At 39.3% G+C, this 24,490-nt stretch overlaps 2 protein-coding genes across 4 annotated transcripts; one reads left to right on the forward strand and one right to left on the reverse strand.

Moving 5' to 3' along the window:
- Positions 1-11,018: 11,018 nt before the first annotated feature.
- LOC103969253 (uncharacterized) lies at positions 11,019-19,019 on the forward strand. 2 transcript variants are annotated; one of them, XM_009382743.3, is made up of 11 exons: positions 11,020-11,717; positions 12,105-12,362; positions 13,755-13,997; positions 14,123-14,272; positions 14,418-15,913; positions 16,987-17,060; positions 17,190-17,271; positions 17,345-17,470; positions 17,582-17,688; positions 17,975-18,135; positions 18,612-19,019. In XM_009382743.3, the coding sequence occupies exons 1-11, from the start codon at positions 11,277-11,279 to the stop codon at positions 18,846-18,848; spliced, it is 3,375 nt and encodes a 1,124-aa protein (XP_009381018.2). In that variant the 5' UTR covers positions 11,020-11,276; the 3' UTR covers positions 18,849-19,019. The 2 variants fall into 2 exon arrangements, 1 of the variants encoding a protein (XP_009381018.2); XR_010492023.1 differs by lacking the exons at positions 17,975-18,135; positions 18,612-19,019 and having other exon boundaries at positions 11,019-11,717; positions 17,359-17,470.
- A 512-nt stretch (positions 19,020-19,531) lies between these two features.
- On the reverse strand, positions 19,532-23,463 carry LOC103969254 (uncharacterized). 2 transcript variants are annotated; one of them, XM_009382744.3, is made up of 7 exons: positions 23,346-23,463; positions 22,772-22,834; positions 22,581-22,660; positions 20,841-20,949; positions 20,481-20,640; positions 20,197-20,360; positions 19,532-20,105 (listed from the first exon to the last, which is right to left on the reverse strand). In XM_009382744.3, exons 1-7 carry the CDS (start codon positions 23,346-23,348, stop codon positions 19,779-19,781), a joined length of 906 nt encoding a protein of 301 aa, XP_009381019.2. In that variant the 5' UTR covers positions 23,349-23,463; the 3' UTR covers positions 19,532-19,778. The 2 variants fall into 2 exon arrangements, with proteins under 2 accessions (XP_009381019.2, XP_064986084.1); XM_065130012.1 differs by having other exon boundaries at positions 20,197-20,356; positions 20,477-20,640.
- Positions 23,464-24,490: the final 1,027 nt, after the last annotated feature.

A 24,490-nucleotide genomic window follows, 5' to 3' on the forward strand; every position in this document is an offset into this window, starting at 1 on the left:
AAATATTCTACGGGGAGATAACCTCTAATATCCTCCAATAATCTTCCCATGATCTTTTATCCACGTGAGCGGCAATGTGGGAACAACTCATAATCATATGTCTTGGATCTGTATCCACATAGGCAGATAAGCGAAGGGTGACTTTTGTCTTCCTCTTCCATCTTGGACGCAATGTGGAGACCATGTGTTAGGTGACGTCTAGCTGACGATGCTCTTCCTATCATTTGTGTCCCCTTCCCCCAAAAACATGTTTAAGGGCTATTACAATAGAGATCCGAAGTGCAATGTATAGCTCATTCGACACATTAAGCTTACACCTTCTTAATTGTTCTTCAACTCTGCACATTAGATAGACACTGATGGGATTGGGGGGCACCCAAGCCGTGCTTCAAATAAATAACCTTTGTCACTAGGTAACGAGTCGCTCCTCGTTGGTAAACCCTTATCAATAGTAGATCAATCCTTCCCAACGTGAATTCGACTCTCCTTCGGACATGAAGGTCTACAATGAAGTGATCGATTTTCTAACTTTGTGGCTCGATGGTAGTGACAAGGGAGAGTTAGGTTTCTCAACTTTCATACCTTGGGCATAGGAGGGGGTTGAGTTTTCCAAGCTCCCTGATTTAGTGAGGACTATAAGAGAGAGGCACAAGCACTGTTGGTAGCAATCTATCGACTTACCCTTTCTATCGTCAAGGGACTCACATTGAGCAAAGGAGAGGGTCAGGTTTCTCAACTTCTCTGACTCGGTAAGAGCCGCAAATGAGGGGTGCAAGTATTTTTGGTGGTGATCCATCACCAAGAGACCCACCTTGACCAAAGGTGGCCCATCTCCATCCAACCTGGTTAGGTTTCTCAACTTCTACATCTCAGGCAAAGGACATGGTTGGGTTTCTCGACCATATGAGAGGGGTGCAAGGCAATGGTCCATCATTGACCTACTCTTCTTCTTCTGCTTGTCGTCAAGGCAAACTTCGAAAGGAGTTAAGGCAGGTTGTAAGTGATGTGGTAGTAGACTTCTTATGTACTCAACCCCAAGGGACCCATATCAGGCAATGAGTCCATAGCAAGAATACTACAAATTCCACGTAGTTGACCTATCCCTCTTTTCATGTTCGTTGATGCGAGCTCTGAGAGGAGCTAATGCAAGTTGTAAGCAGTGTCGAAGTGGGATCCTCCTCTACTTATCGTTGAGGGAACCAAATCGTGTAGTGGGTCCACAACAAGGATGCTACAAAGTCCCCCCCATCGTCGACGTACCCCTCTTCTTTTACTTGTCGTAAGATAGGCTGTGAGAGAAGCCAAGGTGGGCTGGAGGCGATGTAGAGGTAGGCTCCTCTACTAATTCCTGAGGGACCCATGTTGGGCAATAAGTCCACAGCATGGATGTTGTAAAGCCCCCATATCGTCGATCAACTCCTTGTATTACTGATGGACTGCCTCCCCTCAGCCTTTTATCCATGTGGGTGACAAGGGAGTGACAGTTCATAATTACCTATATTAGACCCTTGTCCACATGAGCAAATAAGTGGAGAGTGTCTTTTGTTTTTCTTTTTTTAACCTTGAACACTACGTGGAGGCCACCTGTTGAGTGATGACTAGCTTACAATAATCTTCCTATTATTTGTCCCTCCCAAGGTATGCTTCGGGAGCTCTTATAAGAAAGATATGAAGTGTAGCATATAGTTCATTCGATACGTTAAGCTTACACATCCTTTATTGTTCTTAACTTCGTGCATTAGGCAATTGTTGACAGTACTAGGGGGTGCCTGACCCACGTATTGAATTGATGATCTTCGTCTCTAGATAAGGGGTCACTCCTTACCAACATGCCCTCCTTGATAACAAATCAATTCTTGCTAACGTGAACCCAACCCTTTTTTGGGTGTGGAGGTCGGTAATAATGATAATCGATTTTTTGACCTCCGTAGCTCGACGATAATAAAAATAGAGGGTCAGGTTTCTTGACCTCCCTGACTTTGTGAGGACCATAGGTGAGGGGTGCGGGCATTACTAGTGGTGATCTATCAATGACTTACCCCTCCCATCATTAAGGGACCCACCTCAGGCGACAGAGGGGGTCAGGTTTCTCAACCTCATTGACTTAATGAGGAATACAAGCAAGAGGGGCTAGTTCTACTTGATAGTGGTCCATCACTGACTTGCTCCTCTTATCACCGAGGGACCCATATGTTGGAAAAATCTTTGGGGGCGACATCACATATGCAGCGGAAGAACAGGAAAACAAAATCTTTGATTCCTAAAGAGATGTTCATCGTCGTGCAAAGATTGGTGCGCAAAATCCGCGAAACTGAAAAACTATGTATAGAGTAGATTGTGTTATATAGGGAGATCATATATCCCTGTTTCCTTGCAGATCCTTAGGAGAGGGTGAAGGAGGTCAAGCGTCCTCCTCTCTAACGGTGATCCACACAGTATAGCTGCGACGACACTCCTCAAAACTCCTGGCCTGCTCTGAGGTGGAGAGGGGAAGGAGAAAAGGAGAGGCAAGCAAAGGCTCTAGCCTATTAGGCTTTGAATCCCTCCTATTTATAGAGGTCTCCTGTCAAACCCTAATGGATCCTCGCCTAGTGGGTATTGGATCTGCATCCAATAACCTAAGTGTTTTAGATTAGTGGATCTCTATCCAATAATCTCTCATGGGCTCTTATTGGATCTTGTCCATGGGATCCAATAATTCAGGGGCTTATTGGATATCCAATAGGACAAGGGCTCTATCAGATATCTCATATCCGAACCTCTACTCATCACAATGCCTACCATATGTGTGTCACCCTCTAGGCCCAATATCGAGCTGACTATGAGTCATACCTGTCAGAACTCCTTCTAACTCAGTGAATTATTATCTCTGTAATAATTCACTTGACTTATCGACTACGGACGTACTAGGCCACTATGCCGTAGTCTCCAGACGATACAGGGGAATCCAATCCATTGGACCTGTCTGTCCTCAGTTACCGTGTACCTATAGTCCCTCATTCATCTAATATCTTAAAGACCGTATATCAAGCATGGTGTTGTCAGACCTATACGGTTTCTACTCGAGTCTCGCTCTAATCAAATTCTCCCGGAGAACTCTTTCTCTCTCAACCTGAATGACCCTGGCCAGGGATTTGTCTAAGTAAGAACACATGGGATATTCCTCTCATGACGTCGAGAGTGGATGATCCTCTATTGACACTCAATAACCCTCGTAAGGTCGACTACCACTCCCAATGACCAGTTGTACTAGATCTAGGACAGCCAAACCTATAAGTCTGGTATCAAAAAGTGGAGCACTCATATAGGACATCCTTGGTGTCTCAAGTCTAAGGACCAGATATACCACTAGGACTACGTAATCGCTGTATGATAATAAGGCATCATCAACCATCCAGCATTCCGTAAGCGGATCAATCAATGAACTCATTTTCCAATGAGCACCTGTACTGTATCCCTAGTGTCCCTACACGAGCAACTATGAGACCCATTGCATCCATCATATGGACGGGTATATAGCACACCAGTCTGTTCGGTTATCACAATGTCTCTCTCGAGTAACCTATGACCGAGATTATTTAGGATATGTGTTTAAAGGTGAATCAATCTCATTTTCATGATTTTATCATGATCCGATTCTCATTGCATAAATCCAAGGACATCACAATATATATATATATATATATATATATATATATATATATATATATATATATATGCAATAGTTATAAAGTGATATATGCTAAAATATAATAAGCAAAAAGATTCTGTATCAAGTCACACGTGTCATCACTCACGTGACTGGCTTGCTGGGCACCTATGACTAGCACCATCTTGGATGGAGGAGGTCCGTCTCTCTCTGACCTAGTCAGGTTTCTCAACTGCCACACCTTGGGCAAAGGTGGGGATCCAATTTCTCAACCTCCATAGTTGGATGAGGACCATAGGTTAGGGGTGCTAGTATTGTTGGCGATTGTCCAGTGCTAACCTACCCTTCATCTTCTACTCGCCATCGAGGTAGGCTACGAAATGAGCTAAAGTAGGTTACAAGCGGTATGAAGGTAGGTTCCTCCTTTGTTCATCTCTAATGGACCCACATTGGGCCATAGATCCATAGAAGGGATGCTACAAAACCCTTTGTCATCGACCTATCCCTCTTCTTCTGCTTATCTTCGAGGTGGGTTGTGAGAAGAGCTGAGGTTGATTGCAAGTGGTGTTAAGGTAGGCTTATCTTTTACTCATCACTAAAGGAACTATATCATGCAACAAGTCTATAACATGGATGCTACGAAGCTCCTCGCCATTGACTTGCCCTTCTTTTTTCGCTTATCATAAGGTGAGCTATGAGATGAGCTGAGGTGGGCTCCTCCCCTGCTTATCCCTAGGGAACCCACATTAGGCAACGAGTCCAAATATGGATGCTACAAAGCCCCCTTTTATTGGCTTGCCTATCTTATCATTGAGGGACCTACCTCGAGTGGAGAGAGGCTGTCTCTACAAAAGGTGCCACATCTCTTTTTCTTTTCAAGAGCCTATAAGTTGATGGGTTATGTTGGGCAATGGCTTACCCAGCTCAAGTAAAGGAGGGGTCGGAACTCAACCTCCCGACTTCGGGCATTCATGTCCTTTTGTTTCATATCATAGCAGATTTACTCACATATAGGTTGAGTTTTCTTGAATCACGTTCCTGACACATCTCGTCTTGTGCCTCCCATAGTAGCATATTTCTTGTTATGTTGATCAATTTTTTTTGAATTATATACCTCGATTATATTTGATCTTATGACTCTTATGGTGGTAGGTTTCTTATTATGTGGGTCGAGTTTTTTCGATTCATGCATCTTAGACACATTTGGTCTTATGACTCCCACTATAGTTGGTTTTTTTTATGTTGGTCAAATTTTACCCACTCACGCATCTCAATCATATTATATCTTATGCCTTCCAAGCATGATGTGTTTCTTTTTATGCGAGTCAAGTTTTCCCGAGTTGCCCGACTTGTGCACCTCGATCATATTTTATCTTGCACTTCTCATTATGATGAGTTTCTTTGTACGTTGGTTGGGTTTTCCTAAATCATATACCTTAGGCATATTTTGCCTTGTGCCTCTTGCTATGGTAGATTTCTTCTATGTGAGTTGGGTTTTTCCAACTCACGTGTCTCAGGTGCATTTTGTCTTGTGCCTTTTACCGTGATTGATTTTTTCTTACATAGGTCATATTTTTTTAACTCGTGTGCCTCTAGCATATTATGCCTTGTATCTCTTATCATGGTAGGTTTCTTCTTAAAAGGGTCGGGTTTTTCTGACTTATGTATCTTAGGCATTCTATCTTATGCCTCCCATTGTGACGAGTTTCTTCTTATACGAGTTTGATTTTTTTTTTTACTCATATATTTCAAACATATTTTATCTTGTGCCTTAGACATATTTTATCTTATGCCTCTTATCATAATGGGTCTCTCTTATACTTTTCGAGATAATTTTATTACACGGGTCAAGTTTTTCTGATTTATATGCCTTGGACATATTTTGCCTAGTGCCTCCCATCATTGCAAGTTTCTTTTATGAATTTTGAGATGGCCTTCGAACATCAATCACTTTTATGATTTCTAAGGTGATCTTCGTACATCAATCACTTTTGTGTTTTATGAGATACCCCCTTATCTTCAACTTATAGCATATCCATTATGTCACAACCTTTGACCGTGTACGGGATGCCAACTCCATTATTCATCAATAGTCTCTCACGATCGATAATCTCTTTGAGAAAGTGGAGGGGTTGAAGAGAAAGAGGGAAGACGGTGCTTATCACTAAGATAGTGGCTCGAGGAGCCAAGAAGGCGAGGCAACTAGAAGAGGCCAAGCAATGCCTCACTGATTACATTGAATAGTTGAGGGTGGTCTAGATAAATATGCAGAATTAGCTACTTACCCAAGAGTTGGGTTTAATGAGGGCATACAACTCTGAGCTCATCGAATAAGTTGTCACGACTAATGAACAAGTCATGAGCATGCCTGAACATATGTAGGGTTTGAAGGAGGCACTAAAGGCTAAGAGAACCATGATACCAAGGTTTTAGGAGGAGGTGATCATCAACAACAAAGTCTCCTATTGATTCCAAGAAGGGCCTGCAGAGATTAGGGATTCCATGATACCGTAGCTCATTTTAAGGTGAGGTATCCCAAGGTAGAGATTGAAGAAGATCCATTCACTAAATGCCCCCAAGATCAACATGTTTCCATGGCTACTGAAGTACCTTTTAATGATGATCTCGTCTCGCCATCTCATCCTGATGCTTAGTCAGTTGTCTTGTGAGGTGTTAGTCTTTACTGAATTGTCAGGTCTACTTATCCAATTTAGTCATTATGTCTTTTTCCTACTGCATCATTGGGCTTGTCTACTTGGCTAGTCTTTATCTCGGTAGGCCGAGGTATCATTTTGGATATAAAGGCTCAATCAATTTAATGGTCTTTTTAAGTAATAAAACTTTCTTTCATTAATTTGCAATGTATATACCATGAATATATATATATATATATATATAACTAGTACTAAATACATTATAGACTAAAGCTTGATGCTCATGGAATAGTCACTTTAGGCTGACCTCAAGGGAACATCTTTAAGTTCATAATGTGTCATGTTCTCAGTTGCATCACCCCTTCTATTATTTTGAGGCGATGGGTTTTGACCTCTCTTTCGTCAGAAATTTTATCACCATGTAGTAGGTCGACACCATCGCTCTCAATCTATTTAATATGTAGGAAAATCTATGGGTAACATCACATGCGCAACGGAAGAAAAGAAAATAAAAATCCTAAAATTTTTAAAAATATGTTTATCGTCGTGCGAAGATTAGTGCTAAAAAACCCATAAAACTTAAATCCATGTGTGAGATAGTATTTTACTTAAGGAGATTGTATATCCTTGAATTCGTACAGATCTATAGGAGAGGATTAAGGTGGTTAAGCATCCTCCTCTCTAGCGGTGATCCACACGGCAAGGTTATGACGACACTTCTCAAATCTTTACGCTTGCTATTTAAGTAGGAGGGGAGAGGAGAATAAGATGTGGTAACTAGGAAGCTCCAGCCTAGGAGCTTTTAATTCTCTCCTATTTATAGAGGCCCCTAGTTAACTTAACTCTAATTGATCTTATCCTATTAGGTATTAGATCTTTATCAAATTACTCAAGTCTCTTAGACTAGTAGGTATTTACCAAATAATCTTTTATTAACTCTTATTGGATCTTATCCATGAGATTTAATAATTCAGGAGCTTATTGGATATCCAATAAGATAAGGGCTTCGGTGGTTATCTTATATCTGAACATTTACTCATCGTAATGTCTACCATATATGTGTGATGCTCTAGGCTTAATATCGAGCTGGCTATGAGTTATATCTATCAGAACTCATTTTGGCTTTGTGAATTATTATCTTTATAATAATTCACTTGACTCATTGATTGTGGATGTACTAAGCCACTACGCCGTAGTCTCCAAACGATATAGAAGAATCTAATCTATTGGACATATTTGTCCTCAATTATCATGTATTTATAGTCTTTCATTCATCTAATATCCCAAAGATTACATACTATGCATTGTGTTATCAGGCTCATACGATTTCTCATTAAGTCTTACTATAATCGGATTCTTTTGGATAACCTTTTCTGTCTAAATCCAAATGACCTTGGTGAAGAATTTGTTTGAGCAAGAACATACAGGATATTCCTCTTATGATATCGAGAGCGGATGATCCTCTATCGATACTCAATAACCCTCGTAAGGTTAGCTGTCACTCCAAATGACCGACTATACTAGATCTAGAACTTTCAAACCTATAAATTCAGTATCAAATAGTGGAGTACTCATATATAACATCCTTAATGTCTCAAATAGTATTCGTACAGGATATCCTTGATATCTCAAGTCTAAGGACCAGATACACTACTAGGACTACAAAATCATTGTTTGACAATAAGGTATCATCAACCACCCAGCATTCCGTGAGCAGATTAATCAGTGAACTCATTCTCTAATGAGCACTTGCATTATATCCTTAGGGTCCTCACACAAGCAACTATGAGACAAACCGCCACCATCAAATAGGCGGGTATACAATATACTAGTATGTCTGATTATTTCAATGTCCTTCTTGAGTAACTTATGACTAGGATTATTTAGGGTCCGTGTTTAAAGGTGAATCAGTCTCATTATCGTGATCTCATCACGATCTAATTTCTATTGCATAGATCAATAAATATCATAATATATTTATGCAATAAATACTATAAAGTAAGAAAAATAATAATAATAATAAAGACTGCGTGTTAGCCATGATTAGCACAATATGATTCGACCTATAATCATGTTGTATGCCGAAGGGATATACACTACCATTAGCTAGTATTGTATAGAAAAAATACTTTATCTCCAAATGCTACATACAAATTCACAATCGTAGGAGGTGAGATAGAACCCTATTAATAAGAAATCATAGGGGTAAGATTGTTCGTTTACAGCTTAAGTTTTTGAAAAATATTAAAGTAGAGGATATCAATAAAGTTACACATGTTAATCATGATTCTCTTTAGTCAAGTGTTTATTATTCTCACATAAACCAAGGCATCATTATGATTCGAGTCAAGGTACACCATCTTTCTCCCTTTAAAGGTTATCTCTAGGTTATTTTTCATCCTTAGATGCTTTTTAATGATTGCTCGGATATAAGCCTTATGACTCGAGTAATTGTCCCCCTTGGGGCAAGCCCCCCAGATCAATCTATCTCTCCATTAACCTTTGTGGTTAAGGTGAGGGTTCTTAGTGCTTTTGGACAAATCGCATGAGGTGTCCATGATATATGAGCTCCTCAATTCACACTTTCAAGTTACGACAACTATTCATGTCGTGACCGTAACGGGTAGAATCGATAGTATTTAGATCTATCTCTTTTCACTAATGAGGTTTTCATCGAGTGAAGGTCTTTTAAGAGCCTCTTCTCTTTTATCTATATAAAAAATTTAGTTCTAGTCATATTTAGGATAGTCAGCTCAAACTGTAGGGGTCATCCATTTGTCCTTCATTGTGGAAACCTTAGGACAGGGCTGATTGTGACTACTACTATTTCGGCCTCTTGCATGACTCTTTATGCTTGGCCCTAGACTATTGCCTCGATGATGATGCATGAGTTGGCTCTTTGAAGTACCTATAGTATAACTATTGGTGGTCTCTTTATCAACGAGAAGAAGAGGCGAGAGAGGTTTAGCTCCATCATGAAAGTTTATATTATGAATGACGGATATACATCTATTACGCCTTGGATCTCGCTCATGAATCGAGTGATGAACTCTGCGAGCATTTCTTTCTCCCCCTATTTGAGTTCGAGGAGTGTTGCTATTAAAAGTTGCAAGCGTATATTCTGGAGGTAGTGAAGTTCGAACTCTTTTACATGCTGGGTAAAAGAATTGATGGAAAGTAACTTCAAGCAGGTATACCTTTTGGTGCTAAGCCTTTTAATGTGATCAGGAAGGTATAACATATTGGAGCATCCGAAATGTTATACAACGATATTTAGGCATCCAAAGTTACAATGCACTTATTTTGGTCAGTATTATCATCAAATGCCTCCGAGGACAATAGATGAAAGTTCACTAGAATTGGTTTCTCTTGGATTTTCTGGGTGAATGTTGATCAACCTAAGATGGGGTTGACTAATGCTTCTTTTTTTTATTATTGGAACTCTCGTCGGATGTCCTCCAAACATTTGCCTTGTATCAAATCTAATGATTGAGCCTCAGATTTAAGCAAGGTGAGTAGTCGTGTGATCTATTGAATTTCATGATTATGAATCGAAGTGTCTATTCAATCAGTGGTTTGATGGGTCTCGAGTGCTCCTAGGATGTTGGCGCCATGACAGGTTGCGAAACCTTGATGGGTACTAATGTCAGTGGCAATTGAGCATAGGATTGAGATTTAGCTAGTGGCACCACTTGTTGGGCTAAATGAGGTAAAAGTGGAGCAATAAATTATGTCATATATGTTAGCAATTGCACTTGTTTGAGCAAGATTTATGAATACCTTAACAAAGATGAGTAAATAGCTCAAGATCATCGGTAGGGGTGAGATACTCGGATCGTTGAATTAATATCAATATTTCGTTGACATCTATGTTGAGGTGGATATATTACCTATATGTGGAAAGGATAGCTATTATTCCTCGTCAATGAAAATATTATAAGTCAGGAACAAAGTCTATTCGCTCAAGCAGAGTGTTGGTTGGTGTATGACATCATATACTTCTTATAGCATAATAAATGTTACGGAAAGAAATCATTGACATCCTATTCAACCGACGTTGTTTGGTTAGGTTCCGGTCCATGCCAAAAAAATGCTGGTTCGAACCCGAATCTAATCCCGGGCTCGATCAATTCATTCTTCGGATGGGGGGACGGCCGGAATCAGACCGGAATTGGGGACCAAACCGGATGCGATCACCAAAACCCACACGCTACCACGACGACTAGGAGGACATGGTTGACTAGAGAGGAGTCCATCGTGGGCACTCATTCATGCTTATCTGGCACCACACTGGAACGAGCACGTGCCATCGCAGCTGTAATTGACAAGACAGCCAAGACGTAACCTAACCAAACGTTGATGTGTGTCGTACCGTTTACCGATTGCGTCTGAAATCACGGGCCCATGTGGGCCCACTTGGTAGTTCGGCCGCTTCCAATAAAAGCAGGTTAAGGATGGTGACGTGGGTTGCGGGTGCGGTAAACAGTTACGTTATTGTCGAGGCGATTACTTTTTTTACTTCCTTTCTCACGAATCACCTGTGTACCATTTGTCATTTTCTTTTGTGGAGCCTACTGACAGTTGCATTGCTATGTCCCGTAAGATGGGTGGTAGACAAGTGGGTCGTTTGAAAAGTTAGTTTTGTTATTTTACTGTCCCTTCGCGATCCCGTATCCCAGGTGGAATCGCGCTCCCGGAACGGACTCCTGGTGCTACGTGATTCAGAGAGGGCAAAGGCGAGACGGTTAATTCTCGTACGCGTAAGCTCTCTCCACCCTCCCCGTCTGACATGGTGAGGCGGTTCCTCTCCCGCTGCTTCTTTCTCAACCCAAATCCAATGTGTTTTGGGCTGGAATAAACCCTAATTTCCTCGATTGGAAGCCGCCAACCTCGTTCTTGTCTTGGATCTTTCGTCGATGGTGGCTTCTGGAGAACCCTAATTCGTTGGGGTTCTCTTCTCGCCGCGGTGGGGGATGGTGATCGTCACGGGGGATCGCTACCTCGAGCACCTGGTACAGTTCGTGGAGCGCAACGCGGGGCCGCTCCTCGAGGGGGCGCTGACCCTGAAGCTGAACCCCGTGGGGCTCCACTACGTGCACACGCGGCTGGAAGCGCTGCAGGAGCTCGAGGGCCTCCTCGCCGGCGCCCCAGTCGACTACCTCCGGGCCTACGTCTCCGATCTCGGCGACCACCGGGCGCTCGAGCAGCTGCGCCGGATCCTTGGGCTGCTGACCGCGCTTAAGGTGGTAAGCGTGCTGCCGCCGCCTGGCAGGGATCCGACGCCCCTCTCGCTGCTTCCGTTCGGGAGGTTGAAGGTCCTCGAGCTCCGGGGGTGTGACTTGTCCACCACCGCCGCCAAGGGCCTGCTTGACCTGCGCCACACGCTCGAGAAGCTCATTTGCCATAATTCCACTGTAAGATACTTGTTCCTACTGGCCTCCGTTTGAAATCTTGATCTAAAAAGCGTTGCATGCTAATTTCCACTTCTCGTGTGGAATAACTGCGTATTTATGTGCTAATCACAATGTACTTTCTGGCGAGCAGATTATTTACTTTGTTTCTTTTAAGTTCCTCTAAATTCCATCGCATGTATATCTGTTATAGTAATACGAAGTATACTCAGTATATGTTCTCCATTATTTTTCTGAATCGATGAAACAATTGCTGCAATTTTGAAATTCATGCTCCTTTTTTTATGCTGGCATGTCTTCTGATTACCTTTTATGCCATCCTAAAAGGGGTTGGTTGGTCTTAATGGGATTTGATGGTGTTTGCTCCAATTCTTCTTTGTGGCAACTCAGGATGCGCTCAGGCATGTGTTTGCCAGTAGAATTGCGGACATAAAGGATTCTCCAGCTTGGAACAAGCTGAGGTTTGTCTCATGCACCTGCAATGGCTTGGTTCTCATGGATGAATCCTTGCAATTGCTGCCTGTTGTTGAGACTTTGGATCTAAGTCGGAACCGGTTTGCCAAGTTGGATAACATTCGAAAGTGTATAAAGCTGCGGTACCTGGATCTTGGTTTTAATCATCTGCGAACAATATCTCCATTGAGTGAGGTAAGGTTGGTCTCCATATGCTTACGATCAAAATATTACTTCTCAGTTGTTTCTTTAACGTCATTGTTTGGTTGCACATTTTGCTAATCTAGTGGCTCGTCTCCATCCAGAATATATGCAAGCTTTTCTTAATAAACCTAGCATTTGATAATTATTACAATAAGATTCTTGTTTCACATTTTTCGTTTGAATTACGGGAGCCTAGATATGCTTATTTGACAATTGCAACTTGGCTTTCCCTGTGACTTGGTTATGTGATTCAGCCAGAAACAAGACTCACCACCTCTTGATGAGTTTGTTAGTATTCAAGCTTATAGTACATAGAACATTTTTTTATGCATAAGCATGCGACAGCAATTTCAAGCAAGGAATATTATTTCATCATAAGTTCTTACCTCATGTATGATAATCTTCTTGGACAAAAGAACAGTTTGGTGGAGGAGAGAGGGAATGCAAGGTAGCTGAGAGCTTCATTTTTAGATAGGATGAGAAAGAGATTTCTTATAGAATATGAATATCATTGGTATTATTAGTGGTCTCATGTAGATCTCCCTCATTGAATTTTTTTTCACATCATGGCACATCAAGCTTAACCTTCTTTATTGCCAATTACAACAACCTGGACTTGGGTCCAATTAGAGTATGTCGAGGGTGATATGCTTATTGAATGAGATTAATGGAACAAAAGACAATTATGGTTTGCTTGATTCAACTGTAGAATTGGATTTCAAACATTTAGGACATAAGTCTAGTTTTCATATTTTACACTATTATTCTGGGATAGCTGTATTTATAGTCCTCGCGTTGGAATGGTAGTCAAATTAATTGTGTGCCAATTGATTTTTTTATATGTTTGCCAGGAAAAAAAATTGAATGTTTCAAGTGGCTACATTTTACCAATATGGTCTCTGAATGATAAGAAATGTGCAGATGAATAAAACTAAAAGAAACCCACCCTGATGCAGAATGACAAATATAAGCATTTGTTGAACAATCAATTACTCATCAAAATGATTGCAACTCTAAGTTGTGTAGGGATGTAGACCCAAAGGAAACTAGTTTTTGAATGTGCAACACCAACAATCAATCTGAGGCTAGGCAGACCTTTTTGTCAGAGAGAGAGTTTTCTCATCACTAACAATTTGGTGCAATTTTTACTTGATCTCTTGAAATATTTGTTCCAAAATGTTTATGAATATATAATAATTTAACATGCAACAGTCAGGCTTAACATTCTGAGTATTGACATTCTAACATTATCAATTTTAAAAATATGGTGTTTTTCTTAAACACAATCACATGTTAATGACAGTAAAACTCCTTTTTTCTGAAGATTGTGGGATCTTTTTGTAATGAACTAACTGGGAAAGTTGTATTTTTAACCATCTCCAGGTTTCTTGTCGAATAGTAAAGCTTGTTCTAAGGAATAATGCCTTGACTTCATTGCATGGAATTGAAAATTTGAAGTCACTTGAAGGGCTTGATCTTTCCTACAATATCATTTCCAGTTTCACAGACCTGGAGATCCTCACGAGCCTTCCATCTCTACATAACTTGTGGCTGGAAGGAAATCCAATATGTTGTTCTCGATGGTACAGAGCACATGTTTTCAGTTTCTTCTCCAATCTGGAGAAAGTAAGTTGTGGTGATTTGTCTTTACTTTTCATCTTTTACTTGGGATCTTCAAGTATTGTTTTTGTTGTCTATACATATTCTTGGCATGAATTGTTTGTTATAACTTCAGTATGTATCTTTTTTAGTTGAAGCTAGATGAAAAAGTTATTAGCACAAGAGAGTATTGGGAAAGGCATGTAATATTTGCAAGAAGACAAAAAAGGCCTGCCGGTTATGGATTTTATTTTCCTGCAAAAGATGCTTCTGAAGATGAGAGCCGCATCAGTATGAAAAAGGTATGTACATCGCAAATAAATGCACCTAAGTGTTTTCATGTGCAGACTTCCATACTTTTTTTTCCTTTGTTACATCAAAACAAACTTATACCAAGGGGCAGCAGGATTTATACATCCTGACCATGCAGACTGTTTCTTGTTGTAGAAAAAACATTCTCGTTTAGCTAGTATTGAGGAGGAGGAGCAAAGGAGAATTATCTGCTCAGATCAAGAATCACTATCATGTGATAGTGACAGTTTGAGAAAAGAAGAGATTATTTCTGACAATGATACAAGGGTTGCTGATTTAATCAATAGGGCTAAATATATGAAGAACGATCAATCTGTTCTTTGGTTGCGAGAATTTCAGGAGTATATTGATCAGACTCCTGATGAAGCAGAGGTTAAAAGCCACTCAACGGAGTTCAGTTTAGCTCCTCATGACATGAGACAAAGAAAGGGTCTCAAACCATCTGAAACCAGCTCAACGCATGTTGCAAACCCTGCTGAAATTTCGTCAGGTGGGACTGGTTCAAACATCTTGGAGTCTGATATGTCATTTAAGGATGCCTATCCCTATATTGGTGACCACAGGAGTAATGACATAGAAAATATGGAATCTTCAGTAGTGAATAGTGGCAATGTCTCACTGATTGAACAAAATTTAGGCTTGAATTCTGAGCAAGATATATTGAAGTATAATTTGACAGAGCCACAGGGTGTTTCTCCCTTAGAATTAAAGCTTCATTCTAGTCCAAGTTATTCAACAGTTGAAGGTCACCAGGTAGAGGGTATTACGAAATTGGGATCATTGACTGCAATTGATGAGATAATTGGATCACAGTCCTCGATGTACCCAAGATCACCTCCTCATTATAGAGAGGATATTCTTCACCGCAGACTTTACTTAGAAGAAGAATTCTTGCAACAATCAGCTGATTCTCTTTCAGTGAGATCATCAGATAGTGATACCAGCTGCAGTGATGTTGCTTCATGTGAGTTAAATTCGTCCAGTTCGGATCTTGATGGTTTACTGATTCAAACATCTGCAAATCAAGGATTCAGTGGCTACTCACTGGCATCACTCAATTTGGAATATCATGCTGAAAGAAAGCATGATAAAGCATCAGTAAGAGAAAATAGCATTCTGATCTCTGACAATTCTACTGAACAAGAGTCCGATATAGACATATTAAAAAATGGTGACAAACCATCTTCTACACATGGTATTTCTGTTAATGGTGGTTATGGTTTTGCGCATGGTACGAGTCAGGAAGTTGGTGATATTGAGAAACAGAGAGGTAAAGGGAAGCTTAAGAGAAGGTTCATCACACTCTCAGAAGATCTTCATAAAAAACCAATATATGAGAAACTTAATGGTGATTTAGAGTTTATAAAGACTGATGGATGTGGGCAATGGAATATAACAAGTGAGGAACCTTCTGTTAAGGCAGAACAGAGTTGCTGTAACAATCATCCATCCATTGTTGGTGGCTGTAACTCTTGTGCAAAGGCAGGGACTAGCTCTCTTGATCTTGCACAATATGAACACATAATGGACTTTTTTCGTCGGAAGGTTGCAGGCTTTGGTGCTTCTGAAACCTTTGAGGAAGTAGTTCGTTGTGACTGTGTATTTCAATGTGGAGCTGTCTTTCAAGAGAGGTAAAGTCCCCAAGGTTTATTCTGTATCTAATGTCATTCTGTGAGAAGTTGTTCTTTAGAGATATTGCATTCTGTCAATTTTTATGTTCCTTTTCAGCATCTTTTATGTTTATATAGTAGATTCTGTCATACAGAGCATTAGGTTGTTGCCCTGTCTTGGTGTAAGTTGCTTTCTCAAAGTAGCTGAAGCTCTTGCCAAGTGAAGAATATGGATTCATGCTTGGAATTACTTGACATCTTTGTAAGTTATTAATATAGATTCATCTGAAGTGACATCTTTCTAAAGGAAGGGCACACTTTTCTGCTTCCAACTATTCTTCTGATGCTAAGCAAAATTGTAGTGTTCCAATTAAGTTTTGGCATCATGGAGACATGACGATATAAATTGCAGATAGTATCTGAGCAATGGAAACAAATAAATTTTTTAGTGAGTTTTTGTTAATGGTGTTGAAGTTGCTGAGGTTATAGGTGTTGACTTCAAGGCCATTTATTCCTTCTTCTATTTCCGTGACTGGTTAAAAGAAAAACTATTTTGTGACTCTTTTGGCTTAAATTAAAGCATTTGTAAATTTTTTGTTACTTCCAAATTAGTTACAATCATAGAGAATATTTACAGGCCTTTCCATGTAGCTCTGTTACTTTCTCGAAGCAGCATTAGGTTATTATTCTTATCTTTATATGAAATTTTTTTTTGTCATGACTAAAAATGTCGAAAACATAACTACTTTTATGTATGAGGAGTTATTTGGAGATTGAATATCATAGATAAATCTCCCTGTTGTCCAGTGCTGAAGAAACTTTACATTGATGATGTGGGGTGTATGCTAATTAATAAAGAACTTGTAAGTTTCATTAGCTTGTTTATTTGGTGTGTGATGCTTGATTGAACTGGTCATTGTGCTGTGTCCACAATGGGCTGGAGCTTTAATGGGTTTCAATAATATCTTTATGTTAGGTGTATCCCTGCTGTATGCCATTATCTGGAGATTTAGTATCTTTATTTCAATGATGTGCTGATTCTTTTTATATTGACTTGAAGGAGCTTTTTGCAATTTTTTTGTCACTTTCTGCAGTGAAGTTGCTGTTCTACGGAGCTGCAAGGACAAATTGTATATTCTACTTATTGAAGCAACACCTGATGGGCGAGGTCAAGTTATTTGCTAATTGGATGTCACTTGATGTTTCTTTTAAGGGCATTTGCTGTAAAATTGTGGGGTTGTTTTGTGTTTTTTTGACCGTGTAGCTTCATTCTATAATCTGGATAATATTTTTACAGATAGCATCTCTGAAGTCTTGGGATGCCATAAGTTTGAAGATTTGAGGGAAGTTGTGGTTGGACTTGGACTTCAAGCTTTGCGGTTTGTCTTAATTTCTGTTTATGGGATGTATATATTATACACCAATTTGGGTTTTCACATAACTGTTCTTTAGGATATACCTCGAAGGGAGTACAACATACCTGTTCTTCACAAGGATTTCTGAAAAGTCAAAGAGCTTACTATCCCTGTTAAAACTCTGTGATTCTACTGCATTAAGTAGATCATGCTCTCTAACAAGGTGAACTCTCTAATTATCTGTTCAGTATTGACATGTAATTTTGGCATGCTTCCATTTGTAGTATCTTCTTTCTTATCCTTTGATTGGTTGCTTTGTAAATTTAAATGGCAGTTGGGAGCAGGTTCAGGTGAAATTGCTTGCGAAATGTTTATTTAAAGATCTGAAGATTGGAATATTTTTCTATTCTATGTTGCTTTTTTGGCATGATGATTCTGAAGGTATGCTTTCAAAGTTATCTGATCCAAAAATTTTCAGAATATATTGAGAGTTCTGTGTTTTTATGCAAGTTCGCTACAAACGTTATTTGTATATTAACGGTTGAAGAATTATTTTGCTGTGGAATAAATTTTTGAAGTTTGACATCATTGGACTTTTTTGTTATTGAGCTTACCGATTATTGCATATGAAATTCTTTAACTGTTATGCTCTTACATTTGTAATTAATCTTTGTAGGACAAAGTAGAATGGTACGACTTAAAAGTTTTTCGTTTTATTGTTGCACAGGGGAATCCTGGTTTACGAGATCAATTTTTGTTGTTGAAGGATATATGCTTGTGTGCATTGAGAATCTTGTACAGTTTGGTTCTTCTATCGATGATTGTGGATTAACTTGCCCTTACTACTCTCTAGATTCATGCTGTGCGATTCAGGATATACTAGAAATGGTAAGTGATCTTGCGATATTGTTTCTTGTAAAATTCAATATTTTTATGCCTTTTTCAAATCAGCAGTTCTATTGGTATCATTTGGTTCAAAGAATTCAATTGTTTTGTGATATGCAAACAGTATGCATGTTAAGTGACCAGCAGTTCTTCATATTAAGCCTCCAATTTGTTTTGGAGAAACTTGTATAAATTTTTGAAGGCTAACCTAAGTACCTATTGATTGATAACATTGTGCTGCTGGTGATCTGTTGCTCCTGCACAATTATTATGTGCCCTCTTGTGAAATATCCAAATTATGCAATATGTATATACCGGGGCTATCAGTGATTTTAAATTTCACTGGTCGGTTTGAGGATCGACTTGAGTGGAAATAATGGGAACAGAATCTATGTAGTTCATCGCTTGCGAACATAAAACTCGGATTGTCTTGGTAAATGGTCGCTCAAACATTCCTGACACATATTTTGGTTCTTCAGGTCATTGAGCTCGGTGATAGTAGATGCTTGACCTTGACATTTGCGGATTTCATGTCTGGGGTTGACTGCTTTGCCAACAATGCTGAAAAAGAAAAGCCGTCCATTGAAGCCTCAAAGGTTCAAACATGGAAACTCAAGTGGTACTCAGAAGAGACTCTATTCAAATTTGTTGCTCTTCTGAAGGCCATCCGTGCGGGATTAACAGCGACTCCTCTGCCTCTGAAGGGTATATCTTGAGATCTCCATATAACGTTTGTGTTTTCATTAAATTTATTCATTTTGTTGTGTTTCCCACTTGTCGAAATGTACAGCTGCTTTTTTCCTTTATTTTACGTTTTGTCTTTAGCTGGTCATATTCTTTGTCTGCTGTATAGAATAAGTTGTGAAATAATCTGTAGCTTCATATTCTTTTGGTGTGTATTCAACTGTGGATCCGTAGGAGAGAATGATGAGGCATGTTTTTAAGTCAAGGTTTGATTTCTTGGTTAGGAGGCGTTGTTTGTTCCCCTCTCGACTTGTAGGTTGTTCCCGAAGCAGTCTTTCTTTTTTTTTGGGGTTCAGTCGTCTGTGTGTTTTATGTTAGGCTTCAAACTGCATTTGGCGGGTTCTTTCAATGCCTTTCGGGTGGGGTCGTGCATCCCCGGAACCACATCATCTATCTATCGTACGTTTCGCACCTCATGGCTGCAAACTGAACCGTCTGATGTGCCTCGTATTTCTATACTTGCATAAAAAGTGGAAATTAACTCCGATTCTCTTCCAACTTCTAGGCATTTTCTTACACCTGTGGCTTTTTTTTCAAGTTTCCGTCTCATTTGCATGGGTTTCGACATGTGACTAAAAGAAGAGCGGGAAAGGTGTCCTTCAGATGTTTTCCGAACCCCAATATACCAAATCTCATCACTTGGGAACTATACACGTAAAGTATCACGACAGAACTGAATATCTTTTATCTCAACATCACCAACTACAGTGCAAAGCAATCAATACATGAAACATAAAATGAGCTCCACTTAAGGGCACGCAAATCTAACATGATCCCACGTACTTTCTTGCGTTCCACCACAAACATCCCAAGCACACAAAGGCCGAGCTCCGCATCCATATCACTTCTGGTAATTGAACCGCCAGCTACAATTATTGGGGATACCCGGATCTTGCAGACGGTTATGGCTTAACGAATCCTGCCTTTTGTTGCCACGACAAAGGCTTAATCCTACCAGATAATAAAGCAGAAGCTGCAGTTGCTTTTATTTTTCTCCTCTTCGACTCTAGCTCCAACCGTCTACTTCCTGATGCAGAACCTGATGACTCTGGAAATATGGAGGAAGCCTTGATCGCTGCCCGCTTGTCCTTCCTGTTCCTCTCAAATTTTGTGGCAAATCTGATGCCAGCTGCACTCGCTGCATCTTCTTGCGATAGAGGAAGAAGCCGTATGCCAAGGCCCATCCTTCTTGAAACCTCTTCTTCTTCTGCGACCTTCCTCTTTTGGTTCTGAAGTTAAGAGCATGATAGATGACAAGTTTACAACTCGTCAAAATAAAATCAACCAAACTTATATATATACAAGGAGATGATGACTCACTCTAAGACGGGCACGGAGGGATCTGTTAAGGCTATAATCATCAGCATGCCTGCTGTCCGAGACTCTCTGAAGGCGGACTAGCAATGGTTCTGCTTCTTTCTTCTTCCGCAGATCTTCTTCTTGATGTTCAAGACGATAAAAGGGATCAGCAAGCTTGCCTCTTTCTGCGACATGGTCTTTCAATGAGATAGGAATCAAGAAAATAAATAAGACAACCTCTTTTTTCCCCCAAGACTATGCTTAGCAAGTGAAAGATGAAAAAAGAATAAAAGAAAGGCACATAACATCATCAGCTGGAAGGGCAAATGTTTCTGCGTCCTCTATGTCAAAATCCTCTGTCTTTCTCTGAGCTCCACTGATTATGACATATTCACAGTTCTTTGGATCAGTCTGTATGACTATTTCATGCTTACAGCATGCTGACTTCATGGTAAAGCTCCATATCTAGCAAAAATAAATTCACAATTAGACATCTAGAAATTTCTCTTGACAGAACCGCAAACACTGATCACTTGCAATGTATCTATCTCTTGTTAAAAGCCATTAAAGGGAAAGGAGAGAAGTAAGAGATTCTTTCTTTTATTAACTTTAATGTGATGATGACACATAGAAGCTGGAAGACAATAAAAGAAGTTTTCGAGTACCTTGGTTGAATAATAATTTCCCACTTGCTTTTTCTCTGCATTAAACCTCACACCTTTGGCAATCATTGAATTGCATCCACCACACCACACATTGAAAGGCATCTCGAACCTGCAGAAGTGGACCGATGTTAAGCTAGTGGAACTGTACTTGGGAAAAGCTAGAAGAAGGCTAAAATTCCCATGGTGACTCTTGCAATATAAAACCTTACATTCTCAAACAAGATGTCTGAACAGGAGTAAACTTGACTATGAAAACCTGTTGGTCTTCCATGAAAAGAAACCAAAATATTTCAATTGCCAATGTATTTTTTGTTTCTCAATGCTAGGAGGATGTTTTCTACATAGCATTTTTTTTTTCTAATTACACGTATGTTAATTCCTTCACCTAAAAGCCCATATTCAAAAGGTTTTGCAGTTACATGATGAGATCACATTTAGTTCGGCATTGGTTACTCTCTTTGAAGTAGGTTCGACATGCTTTTATTCTTTAGCTGTTTATCATTCCCCAAAAGGGGAGAGCAACGACCTTTGGCTCTTTAAGAGGGCTTGGGTCTCTAGCTCCCAGACTAAATATGACATCATCAACACACAACAAAAATTTCAAAGCCACTCTCTCTTACCGATAAAGGAGAAAAATTGACAAAGTTCCATATTATCCTTAGAAATTTACCAATAAAGCTTATCCTTGTAGCAGATTTGACTTATCACACATTTTTGCATGCAATCTCTCTTATCTACAGATCTCTGACCAGCTAAAGACTTCATAATTTTGATATGAAAGGTGAGAATTTTTGCTTTATTGTTAAAAGATGTAGCTTTTAACAATTTTTCATAGCACGACAAATTTCATACTAGCAAACACTAAAGCACACTAAATTGTAGCTTACTGTCGGACGAGGCCTCGTACAATAACAATGTTTCTAGAGCACAGATCAACAAGTTGCAATTCATAACAATAACAAAGCCATAAGTCCCAACCATCTGGGGTCGGCTACATGGATCATTAACCGTCAGTAAGATCTATAAAAAATATACGTTTAGTTAGGTTTAGAGTACTTAAATCTCTTTTCATAGTTTCTATTAAAGTCTTTTTAGATCTTCCTCTACCATTGCAATTCACTCAACCACTAAAATGATTTCTGTAGACTCAAAGGACATCTAAAGCACACTAGCATGCTAATTTGAGGGCCTAGAGTAAGGGCTGCTACGATAAAAAATTGCACATATGAAGCAGCAAATTTACTAGAACACACGACAATGAGTTTAACTGTCATAGGTACTTCTAGGAGATGAACAATCAAGAACTTACGGCGACAAAATCGGAAGTGCCTGGCATGGAGAGGTGAGTGGTCATTAAGAAGATCACAGTCTGCAGTTCAACTCTGTCCCATCAACTTTAACAATGAAAACTATGTTGAATGCCAAACATACGATGGCAAAAGCAACATGTAATGAATACTACATATTCAACCCTGAACTTTATAAGCCAGTAAACATCATAGAATATTAAGTTGATCCAGGCGAATTCCAGGGAAACAACTCAATCATCTTAGATATGATGAAGCACCAAATTTGTTTTATGGCGGAATATGACTTCACCTATCGATTAAACAAATTATAGTAAGTGAATTCAATAGCTAGCTCAATGGATCTATGATTTTTGGAACAGATGACAAGGAAGGCATTAATAAGCAGCACATTTTGTAAATATCATTCTTGTTTCACCCTTCAATCCAGTACCTTATAATTAGTATGCCTTGGTCTATCTTCCTTGCTCTCTCCCTCAAGGGATGTTGTCCTTGAAACTTGTTCAAGGAACCCTGCAAAGCACATTAATAATACAATCGTCACAATATACCCCACAAATAACAATTACAATTTTCGTCAAAACATATTATGGGTACAACATAATCAACTGCGAGGAGAAGTACCTTTTTCGGATCCCATTCTGGCGAGTAGTAGAAATTATCCGCTCTAGCAGCCGCAAGGGAAGACTGGTAAACAAAAGGAGAACATAAATCAGAGAAGAATACAAAACGAAGATCATGTAATACATGTCACAGGAGAGACGAGCTATGCAAGCTAGCGTAAAGTGCGTACACAGATTCTATAGCGTGATTCAGATTTCCTATTAAATCCTATATATTCATCTAGGATCAGATTCAAAAGTATGATACAACAAAAATCCAAGCAGAAAAATATTTGGGAATTTCATCACGAGGCTAAGCTGAACATGGCATCACAATAACAAAAAAAAGGACACAGAGAAGCCTTGGGCATCAAGATATGACGATGCCGATCCAAATCAAGACATCTACTACAGAATGCATATGACAAGCAATCGGCGAAGAAGAACGAGGATCTCGAAATCGGTTAAAGAAACCCTAAGCCAATCAGATTCGAAGAGAGGATTAGGGTTGTCACGCATCAAGTCTCTAATTGTTCAGAGAAACCGATCGGTCAACCAAAAGAAAGGGATCCCGAGGAAGAGTTGCTAATTGATACCATCTTCGATCCCTGGATTCAGAGATGGAGCTGCTGTGGACGACGATCCGACGAAGAACGATACGTGCGATCCTTCGCGCTGTGGCGTCAGAAAGCGGACAAAAAAAGAGCGAAAGGTAATGGTTGTTAGAGTTGTGTTCATTTATACGGTGTAGAACCGGTGTGCTGTCCCGCGTGACAATGACCAACATAAGAAGCAACCAATCCTCGCTCGACACGATAGCTTGCGCAAACTCACCTTGACTCGAAGTTTACGAACGAAGAATACTAAATATATTAAAAATTATATTTACTTTTTTTTTTAAGTCATTATTATTTGGTTATCGTAAATTACACTGCGAATCCTCATCAACTTCGCACGGGCGAAGGGTGGGTGCCTCATGAGCTACTACTGATTGAATGCTGCTTATTGATCATGTATGATATGAAATTTGAAGTATATATACGATATGAAATGTACCAACATGTCTAAAGCTTGGGAGCTAGGGACTTAAATCTACAAATAATACTGGTGATCCAATAGAATATGATTATTATATATTTTTAAGGGAGAGAATAGTGATATTTCTTGGCAGAAATTGACATATGAGGCAGATATTTCTTCATTCAGGATTGTGTATTGTTGCTTGGTGCTCTCATATGTAAGGTCGTCCTGTATTCTCTATTGTGAGACCAAGGTAATTTCGGATTAGATTAAAGACGATCATTCAATAAGAAATATCTAAAATCCATGTTGAAATAGATGCAAAGCTTCTTGCTTACATCTTCAACAAAATAATTAAGCCTCCTAGGCTCCTTTATAGTATTTTGATAAAATTAAATATACTATGTATATATAGAAGATAATAAAGATGTATATTGGCTCTCAAACCGAGAGGTGTGTGCATGGGTTTAATTTTATATGACGAAGAAATTGATCATTCGATTTCCATATTCTATTCTCAGCAAGACTCTTTCTATATTCATTTAGTTCATAATTATTTTTTAAAAAAAAGTAACTTATGACTTTGAGGTCAATTTTGGATTAGTCTTATTACAATAAATATATATCATTTTCGATTATTCTTTTTGCAAGAACTATATTAGCCGGCTACTTTATATAATAAACTTTATAAATAAAATTAGTAAGTAATCATTTATTAACC

Source organism: Musa acuminata, chromosome BXJ2-10, assembly GCF_036884655.1.
Source record: "Musa acuminata AAA Group cultivar baxijiao chromosome BXJ2-10, Cavendish_Baxijiao_AAA, whole genome shotgun sequence".
NCBI classification, from domain to species: domain Eukaryota; kingdom Viridiplantae; phylum Streptophyta; class Magnoliopsida; order Zingiberales; family Musaceae; genus Musa; species Musa acuminata.